The sequence below is a fragment of the Medicago truncatula genome, chromosome 2 (genome assembly GCF_003473485.1).
Source record: "Medicago truncatula cultivar Jemalong A17 chromosome 2, MtrunA17r5.0-ANR, whole genome shotgun sequence".
NCBI classification, from domain to species: domain Eukaryota; kingdom Viridiplantae; phylum Streptophyta; class Magnoliopsida; order Fabales; family Fabaceae; genus Medicago; species Medicago truncatula.
In genome coordinates, this window is record NC_053043.1 from 16,931,041 (window position 1) to 16,942,084 (window position 11,044).

At 28.1% G+C, this 11,044-nt stretch overlaps 1 protein-coding gene across 1 annotated transcript; it reads left to right on the forward strand.

Moving 5' to 3' along the window:
• The first annotated feature begins 8,947 nt into the window (after positions 1–8,947).
• On the forward strand, positions 8,948–10,833 carry LOC25486406 (homeobox-leucine zipper protein HAT4). Its single transcript, XM_013607970.3, has 3 exons — positions 8,948–9,405; positions 9,602–9,681; positions 10,324–10,833. Exons 1-3 carry the CDS (start codon positions 9,088–9,090, stop codon positions 10,571–10,573), a joined length of 648 nt encoding a protein of 215 aa, XP_013463424.1. The 5' UTR covers positions 8,948–9,087; the 3' UTR covers positions 10,574–10,833.
• The last annotated feature ends 211 nt before the right edge of the window (positions 10,834–11,044 follow it).

Genomic DNA, 11,044 nt, shown 5'->3' on the forward strand with positions numbered 1-11,044 from the left:
ACCTTTGGTTGGTATCTGAGCATCCGGTCTGTTGATTTAACAGTTAACAATGTAATAACTAAAAGATCCTGAGAAAAATCAAAACAATGACAACAACTATTCCTCCTCCTCCTCATGAAATTAATAATAACATTGCTCCAAAATCCAATTCTAAATGTGATTCTTACCTGTCTAGAACTCAAATCTTCTTTGGGGATGCTGAGCAATTTTCTTGTTGGAAAAGCAAATTGTATAGTCATGATATAGTTCTTGATGAAGAACTATGAGATATAATCGAAGATGGTTTTAGCATTCTAGTAAATGCAGATGGAGCAGCTCTAAATAAAAAAAAGTTTGACAAAGGAGTAGAAAAAACTTTATAAGAAACATCATAAAGCTTGCAGTATCATGGTGAATACTCTTCCCTTCGTTGAATATAATAAAATAGCTGAGGGAAATCAATAAGTGATGGAAGGAAAGGCAACTCTTCTAGTCCAACAATATGAACTATTCTAAACGAAGGATGATGAAGATATTGAAATCATGTTTTCAAGGTTTCAAACACTTGTCTCTTGTCTGCAAGTGCTAATCAAAAGCTACACTGAATCAAATCATGTAAAGAAGATTTTGAGGTGTCTTCCTATCAGATGAAGACCGAAGATAACTGCTATTCAGGAAGCTAAAGGCTTGAATAATCTGGGAATGGAAACCCTGATAAACTATTTGAAAAGTCATGAGATATACACATTAGAGGACGATCCTTCCAGAAAAGGAAAGTCCATTGCTCTTAAGTCTAATGGGAAAACAACAAAAGCTCTTCAAGTTTTATAGTCTGAAGAAAACACTCCACACAATGAGACTATAGAAGGATCTAATGATGAAGTTGCATTCTTGTCAAGGAGGCTTCAACATCTGTACAAAAAGAAAAGGTTTCCTAGAAGAAATAGTGGTGTCAAAGGATCCAACTTCAGAGAAAAATAGGATGAACCTAAGATCTGCTTCAACTACAAATAGCCTGGACATTTTGTAGTTGAATAACTTGACTCTTGAGCTCTAGCAGCATAAACCTAAAAATAAAAGTTCCTAGAAGGAAGATTTCAAAAACAAGGTCAAGAAAAGTCTCATGGCAACATGAGAATATTTGAAAATGAAGCAAATCTTGCTCTAATGCAAACCAAATCATCTGAATCTGATTCTGACTTTGAGAATGGTGATGATATATTTTCTGAACTTACTCATGAAGAGTTAATTTTCTCATGTTCTCTTATTCATATATAATTATATGTGCTTAGAAATCATGAGTAGCTAAATACTCTCTAGGTTAAGTCATGAAAAAGGAATTTTTCTGTAATTATTTGTTCATGTAACTTTATATGATTCTATAGATTTTAATCAATTACTTTGTTATTATATTTAGTTAATCTTATTCTAATGCTTTTTATGTGTTAAAAGATTATTAACCATAACTTTGTCCATAAATCAATTTTAGGTCAACTAGGATTATTATACCTAATTATAAGACTTAACATATTTTAATTGTTCAATTATTGATTAGACTTTGTCATAAACTAATGATCATTTTTACTTACTTTGTGTTCTTAAACCTTTAATGGTTATACTCACCTAAGAATTTAGGAATCCTAAACATTGAAGAGAGTTAGTGACCAAGACATTGGTCTGACTATTTTATTCAAAGGTTTTAAAATCAAGTAATCAATAACATTGTATTCATGTATGTTTGTGGTTATTCAGATAATTCAAGGAAGGAAATCTGACATGACCTAGTTGCTTTATTACTCTCTCTTAAGGAACTAAAACCAATTACTTTGCCACGTGCAAAACTCTCCCATTTGTTACAATTAACCTAATCATAATAACAATAGTTATGTTGAAACTAGACAATTCCAGTGGAGACGAACTCTTTTCTATAAATATTCCTACTTGACGGGACACTAGTAAACTGGCTAATACAATTCCACATCTGTATTTTAAAGAACCTCACCTCTTCTGTTTGGAGAAAGATCGTACAATCAAATGTGAGGAACATTATCAATTGAAGTGAAGAGAACACTAAATTGATACATTACACGATACAATTATCATATCATGCCTCTTATCCTTGTCACCAAATGGGTCCTTAGTGTATTACTCTACTTTGTTTCATTTAGTTTATAAAATTCTATTTATGGTTACTTCTTTCGTTCATATTTATTAGTCACTTTACAAAAAAAAAAATTGTTCCAAATTATAAATCATTTTACAAATATCAATAAAACATTGATTTTTTTTTTTATCATACCCTTCAACCTTGTTGATTAAGCATGGTATTTTTTTTTTATGAGCTTCTATAAGCACGTTATTGGGAGTGTCCACATTTTGTATTGGATAATAAAATTTTGAAGTTGCGACTGGCAAAAGAAATCAGTCTTTCACAACACGATGAATCTATAAAAAATTAAGTTTTATTAGGGTATGTATTCACATTTTGTCAATACATTTTTGACACAATTATTTTCAATAGATGAAATTTGTTGGATTTAATTTGTATACATCAAGCGTGCATATATATTTTTGACACATTCATCAAATCAAATCACTTGATAGGGTCATAAAATCAAATCACTTCATAGTGTCATCTGTTTAAGTTAACTTCTTAAGGGTGTGTTTGGATGGTAAAGGAAAGTTTAAAGAAAGAAAGTGAAAGGAATGATTGTTATAAGAAAGAAAGTGAAAAGAAAGTGAATGGAAAGTGTGATGATTTTTTAGTTGTTTGGTATGAGTGATAGTAGAAGGAAAGAAAGATTTATATTTATTAAAATGACTAAAATATCCCTATAAGAAGTTGATATATAACTAATTTAAAGTTCCTAAAAAAACTAATTTAAAGTTATATTTTTTTTAAAGAACTTAAAGTTACAATTTTATGGATAATAAAAAACTACATAACTGTATGATTTTTTTATTTTGATAGAACACGACCATAAAAATTCACTTTCGTTACTTTATTTTTAATTTTAATTTAATACATTAATCTCACTTTGAAAAGCATTTGTATTTGTGGATTTTTATGTAATTTTGCTTAAAACAGTGCATTCTCCAAGCTTTCCGTCGTGAATAGAGCAGAAACACTTTTTTGTGTGGGACCCAACCAACAGTATCATTCCTTTTTTTTTTTTATGGTGGTTCCAAACTATGGAAAGATAGCTAATCCTTTTGTTTATGACCCTCATAAATCTTTCCTTATGTTGTCACCCAAAACAAACAGCCCTAAATATCTTCACAAATGTCTACTTGTCATGATTTGATTGGATAAATATGTGAAAATGTTTGAACCCTAATCAAAACGTTAAGGAAAATGTTACATGAACACCCTTTAATCATACACCCTATTGTACATCCCATGCATTAGGGACATTTTGATAATTTCATCTCACAACCATACTTTCTCTTTCATCTCTTCACACTTTTCCTTGCCACATGTCAGAATTTTGTGTGGGTGTAAGAGGTGTATTGTCATATAGGGGTGTACATGTATCACCACTCAAACGTTAAACCTATTCTAATCACAGAATAACCAAAATAATTGAATAAATTAAAATTTGAAACGATAAATTCAACTTTGTTTGACAGTAACATGTCACTTATTCCTTCAAAAAAAAAAAAGTAACATGTCACTTTGGCAAGATATTAGTAACCTTTAACCCTCTATAATCATGTTTATCAGGATATGGGAACAAATTATGTGACTTGAATGTCAAATGTAGAACGCATATCATTGATTGTACACGTTTTCTGAATTATTCTAGTCATTGTTGTTCATTTTCTTCAAAATTTCTATTTGTACTCTGAAGTAAATAACGTCTCATTGTATTATGTTGACATAAGATCACAAACGTGGCCACACACGCTTTTGATAGTTGTCACCATCTTTCGAATTTTCTTTGCAATTTTCAAGGTCCTTAATCATCAATAATATGATATGGATTTGATTTAGATGCACTATGACTCATATAGTTGCCCATGAGTTAGTTAAGACATCCACATTCTTTTCTAATTTTCGTATCTTTAATGAGATTGCAACTTCTATTACTGATTTAATATTATGATATTATGTTAGTTATTTTTCTTTTAAAAAAATTCTTTAAATCTACTATACTAAGTTCAAAATTTAAACTATCTGATTTTATTAGACGAGTGAGATGTGTCATACATGTGACTATAATGACTACAAATAATCTAAATTTAACGCATCTTCTTACGCATGAATTGGATAATCGTCCACCATTGATGAGTTGGAAACCGGTACAAAAGAAAAAGAAAAACTTTAACTAATGGTCCAGACCGGTGGCATTAGTTAAGGAATCATATCACATTTAGGGCACAAAAAAGAGGAACAAATCATGATGAGAAGTTTCAATATTGCAGTTTCCCTATGCGTTGCTTAATGTTTATCATTATCATCAAGCCGTTTATTGTTGAATATTCAATAATTAACTAGGGAAACGCTACTCTTAGTCTGGTCCAATTTCAATATTAGTAAAAGTTTAACAACAAATTATTAATTGACACTCAAGTCTCAAAGCCAAAGTAGTAGAGTAGTAGTAATATTTTGAAACAGTACCCCAATTACCTACAACCTTATTAATGGCTTGGGTTTGTGTCAACTAATCAGTTGCAATATCATCAACACCGAACTAATAAAATTCAATTCACTAAATGACTAAAATGCTCCCTCGTACCCTACTACACAAGAATTATGCCAGTGTATAGGGGGAATTCTTTCATTGAAAATGGGACCATACTTTGGGATTATGGTTTTCTTGTCCACGGTTTTGGTTCAACTATGATACATTGATACTCCCATGTCACTAAATAATTGTCAATTTAGCCTTTTTTATTTTTCTAAAAATAATTACTTCCTCCGTCCCTAATTATAAGACTCTTTTGCTAAAATTACGGGAATTAAGAAAGCGGATATTTGTATTAAAGTTGTTTGTAATCACTATTGTTTTTACAATTTTATCCTTAAGAGAGAGAGTTAGTTTATGTTTTCCATATGCTACTTATTGCTGATTGAAGAAAAAGATGTATAATAAATAGGGGCATGTATGTAAAGAAATAATTAATGTAGTTGGAAATAACAAAGGGGTCTTATAAAAAGGGACAAAAAAAATTCTCAAAAGGATCTTATAATTAGGGACGGAGGGAGTATCACTTTAGAATATCAATGCATCATTTATTATCTTTTTTCATTATTATCCCTTATCTATTAAATTTAATCCAACTTAACAACTCCACTAACTACAATTAATAAGGATATTTTAGTAAATGATACTAATTTTACTATTAAAATCAACACAATTAATCATTTCTTTAATAATCGTGCACAAACCTTAAACTACTATTCCCTCCATTCCTTTTTAAGTGTCTTTTTAGAAAATTAAAACCAAAATAGTGATGTGTATTTTTGCACGTTTTCTTCCTATTATACCCTAATTTTAATCCACCAATGATTTGCACACACTTTATCTTTCCAATAAATTTAATATGTTATCTTTCTCTCGTAACAAACAATTGTCAGTTATTATCTTTTTCTCTAACAAATTCATATTTTTTGTGCTCTCTCTCTCTCATAACAAACAATTGTCAATTTTCTAAATATTGTGGACATCTATTTAATTATTTTAAGTCAATATAAAAATTATATTGATGAAACTTCTTCTTCTTCATTGTCATCTTGTTCTTTTTCTTGTATCTTGTCAAATGAGTCTTCAACTATTGCTCCCTCTTCATCTCTCATCAACAATTCCAACGAGTCTTCCACTTTTTCTTCCTTTTGAACATTCACGAAGTCTTTTATTTTTCTTCTCTCAAACTTTTTTTTTGTAACAAAATTTTGTTTAAATTTGAGGATAACAAGAATCAAATTTTGTTTAAAAAAATAACTTTAGTTTTTCAAATAGACAACATTAATTAGTTTTTTTTGAAAAATATAAGTGTAATTGACAAAGGGTATAATTGACAAATCTTATCCCTAAAATACCAAAAGACAGTTAAATAAGAACGAAAAATTCACCCTAAAAATACACTTAAAAAGGAACGAAGAGAGTATTATTTAGAGACAGAGGGAGTAGCAAGTTTGTGTAAGGATTGATTTTTTATTTTATTTTAAGGAAGTGTAAGGATTGATTAATACTCTCTATATTTTTATTAATATTATTTTCTTGTCTTAAAATAATTGTTACTTTAGAATATTAATGTACTCCCTCTGTCCCTTTTTATATGAGTAGTTACAAAAATCACAGGTTGTTAAGAAAAATTGTTAGAGTAATAAAGTTATCTCAAATGTGTATGACTATTATTAGATTATCCTTAATTAAATACTACCTCTGCCCTTAATTATAGGGCTCTTTTGGAAAAATATCGGAAATGAAGAAAATTGAAAGTGGTGTAATAAATTTGTTTATAATTACTATTGTTTTTACAATTTTATCCTTTAAGAGAGAGAGAGAGAGTTAGTGTATGTATTCAACATAAGAAAAAGATATAAAATAAAGGGTTTTGGTTGCTTAACCAATGCCCTGATGACACGGTTTAGCATTCTCCTAGATATTGATAACCGGTGCCCCCGGGGCACTCGTTAAGGATCCAAAAAGGGAAAATTATTAGCATAAAAGGAAACATATTTTACTTTTTTAGTATTAATTACACAGTTTTCAATGCAATAACTACTATATAATTTTCTTTTTAAACATCCTTAACCAATGCCTCGGAGGCACCGGTTAGCATTTCTCAATTTTTTTGTAACTACTACTCCCTCCGTTTTAAAATGAGTGTCGCTTTAGCCAATTGCACACATATTAATGAATGGAATAAAGTAGTCAAATGTCATAACAATTTTATCAAATTATTCTAATCAACTATTTGTTTGTTTTTCATTAAAGAAAATATAATTCTTTGGAAGTGGTGTACCATTGTATTAATTGAAGGGTACAATTGAAAAGAAAAAATTATTATTGCATTGGAAACTTAAAGTGACATTTATTTTGAAACAATTTTTTTTATTAAAACGACACTCATTTTAAAACGGAGAGAGTACTATATAAAGGGACATAGAGAGTAACATTTATTAATTTTTTTCCACTAATATATCTTTATTTATTGAATTTCATCTAACTCAACAACTCTATTAACTACTATTAATAAGATTAGTTTAGTAATCATTTGCTTCAAAATCATCAACAAACCAAACGACTATTATTGTGAGACGGAGGAAGTAATATTTTCTAAAAGAAATTTATAATGCAAAAAATGTATTTCAGACAGTTTTTCGACACATATGAAAAATAACCTCTTACATAATTATCACAGTTTAATTATGTATAGTAGATGATTAATCGTATCATGTTTTTTAAATAATGGTTTTTTGATGCACAATATTATTATTGTTCTGATTTCAAATATAAGCAAAAGTTGATAAAGAAGGTTAATGTATTTAGTCTAAAATTTGAACCCACATCAATATTTTTTTAATCAACTTTTCTCATAATTTATTTACTAGAAACAAACTTCATTATTATTGTTGTAAATTGAAAATGCTGGTCTAATCCTTTTTTTCCTTTGACTGGATATTGGTCTAATTCCTTAATGTATCATAAATAATTGAGCATTATAACTTATTGTCATATTCAAATTTTTTATTATTATTATTATTATATTTTAGAGTCATGCTAACAAGTGTCCTAATGATATTGTTCAAAGAATTCTAAAAAAAGAAGTTTTATTTAAAAAATGTAAGCAATAATTACATAATTTTCTATAATTATTTACTAAAAACAAAGAATATATTATTATATATAAAAAGCTAAGTCAAATAATTTATACATCATTAATTCAGCCTTTATATATATTTAATATTTTATTTAAAATTATCAAATTTTAATTATAACAGTCCAACCACAATTAGACCATTTAGTAAAAAAAACACAATTCGAGGCTAAATACATTAACTTTTAGTTGATTGTTTCACATAAGTCAATGTTTCTCTTTGACCTTAAATATCTTGAATTATTCTCTCCGTCCCAGTATATAAATATTCATTTGATTAAAAAATTGTCTCTAAATATGTACTCATTTTCAAATTACTAGATGCATTTTTTTTTAAAAAATATATCCCTAATTTATACTACTAACTTGTCTTGAAATATGAAAAATTAATTTTAATATACATACAAACAAATGACAATTTAGTAATATTAATACATAAAATATACACATTAATTGCACTCAAAACTTTTCATAAAAAAATTGCTAAAACGGCAAATTGGGATTATATATAATGCTTGGCTTTCGTTGTATATAAGACTCTTTTACCAAAATCGTGGGAATTAAGAAAGTGAATATTTGTATTAAAGTTGTTTGTAATCACTATTGTTTTTACAATTTTATCTTTTAAAGAGAGAGTTAGTTTATATTTTCAAAATGTAATTTAATGCCGATTGAAAAAAAGATGTATATTAAATAGAGACATGTATGTAAATAAATAATTAATATAGTTGAAAATAGGAAAATGATCTTATAAAAAAGGGACTATTTTATAGACGAGATATATTATTTGAATATACACATAATCAAATTATGTTATTTAATTTAGAATGGAGGGAGTAATAATATGAATATGATAGGAAAGTGATGAGAAAGATAAGTTCTGGTGACTGAATCGAACATGTCTCGAATTAAAAAGTGGAAAAGTCAAACATTTTATTGTCATTAAAGGAAGTTTTGGTTTCCTCAAAGGAGTCAGAATTCTAACGCATGCTTTTACTACTTTTTTCCCTCATTTTATTATTGCATTTAATGTACAAGTCATCATTAATAAATTATTTTTAAAATTATTCTACATGCACAACTTTTGATTTATTTATGATAAATACAAGAAGCCAATACTCCATAACTGATTGAAATTTAATCACAAAGAATAAGACCAAAACCCCATTAATAATTTAATTTTTCATATTAAATTCACCTCCTTCATAAAACCCACCACTTTCCCCTTTGACTAATTCACATAAACATTTTTCTTCTCTTCTTCTCTTCATTCTCTCTACCATGGATGATGATCAAGATCATCACATGGCATCCACGTTGGATCTTAATCTTAAACTTGGATTAGGAAGTTATGTGCAAAACAATGTGAACAAACCACTGGTTGATTCAAAAGAAGAATTGGCCATTGATTTGAACCATGATAGGGCAAATGAATTGAGTTTGAAAAGAGTGCATGAAGAACAAGCAAACACTGTTGAAGAAGAAATTGCTATTGACACCACCAATGATAACAACGGGTGCCCAAAGAAATTGAGGCTTACAACTGAGCAATCAAACAAGCTTGAAAATGCCTTCAAGCGTCACAACACAATTAACACCGTAATATATTTTACTCTTTGAATTTTCTTTTCATTTTTCATTTTTTCATTAGCTTTAAAATCATTTTTTTTGATTAATTATTTATGGTTTATAATTTATCATGTATTTTATTCGTTACTGTTTTATATATCATTGTTAAATTTTCATTTATCAAAATTTAAGAGAATTGATTTTTTTGTTTCGGTTTTACATGCAGGCTCAAAAACGGGCACTTGCTGAGGAATTGAATTTAAAGCAAAGACAGGTTGAAGTTTGGTTCCAGAACAGAAGAGCAAGGTATGATTCTTGAATCATTGGTTGTTTTCAATTTTCAATCTTTTATGATTTTTTTTTTTCTTTCATGGCTCAATATTGGTTTGATCTTAATCCAACATATTTCTCTTCATCAACTTTTCACTTTTGATCACTTAGATTTCTTCTTCTTCTTCTTGTTTTTTTTTTTTTTTTTACTAATGTGTTCCATCATTTTTACCTTGACTACTATGCCTGATATTCTTGACAAAATTATCTTTTCAAGAAATAATTTGTGTTGGTAAATCATCCAATTTATTATTTGTTGACTATTTCAAAGAGATATTTCTCGTTTTTGCAAAAATAATTTATCTCAAAAAAGAGTTATTTTTAATTTTCAATGTAATTTTAATATTATGTATATCACTCAAATTATAAAATTTTATGTTGTATTTATGATATTAAAAAATACATCAATAATTAATAATAAAAGTTTTATAAAAATACTTATCATTTTCTTATTTTGTGTGAAGTGAACAAAGTTGACAGTTATTATGGAATAGAGGATAAAAAAATATTTTTGTTGATTAGATTGTTGAACACTAAAATTTTGAGACTAAAAATTGAATATTTTTTTGTTTGACTTGACTATACTTTCTAAGCAATTATATACAATTGACTTTTCAGGACTAAGCTGAAACAAACAGAGGTGAACTGTATATACTTGAGAAAATGTCATGAGAAACTAAGTGAAGAGAATCTTAGGTTGAAGAAGGAATTAGAAGAACTGCGTGCATTAAAAGTTGGACCATCAAATACAACTCAATCATCTAAAGCTGCAAATTGGACCATTTGTTCATCATGCAAGAAAATATGGAAACCCAATGAGGAAGATGTTGTTATTAAGAGCAGCCACAGCACCATAGAGTTAGATTAAAGTCTATAAGAATTTAATTAATTGATTGGAATATTATTATTAACATCAATATTAATGAGTTAGATGAAAAAAAAGTACACAATATCTCAGTCCGCACACCAAATTATGATGTATAGGACTGCGGTTAGGTTACCTAAAGATTTAATTAGATATATTATTATTATTATCAAAATTAAGAAAACAAATTTATTTATTTTGTATTGTGCTTTTGAATTTTCTGTAAATGTATATAAATAAATGAATAAATAAGATGCAATTTTAGTCAAAATGGTACGGATATAGTACGTGTTTGTGTTTGGTTGAATTGAAATTCAGTAGATGAGACAAATTATATGACCACTATCTTTGGCCTAGTCAACTATTTTTTTTGTCACTTTTTTGTCAAGTGTGTGACTTATCTATAGTCAACTAATTTGAAACCTAAAGTCAAGGATAAAATTCTTTTATATTATGTGTCACACATGATGTGTG

Coding starts and splice junctions, on each gene's coding strand:
- LOC25486406 (XM_013607970.3), top strand. CDS start 9,088: ATGGATGATGATCAAGATCATCACATGGCATCCACGTTGGATCTTAAT. Junction 9,406..9,601: donor GTCACAACACAATTAACACC/GTAATATATTTT, acceptor TTTTACATGCAG/GCTCAAAAACGGGCACTTGC. Junction 9,682..10,323: donor TTCCAGAACAGAAGAGCAAG/GTATGATTCTTG, acceptor TTGACTTTTCAG/GACTAAGCTGAAACAAACAG.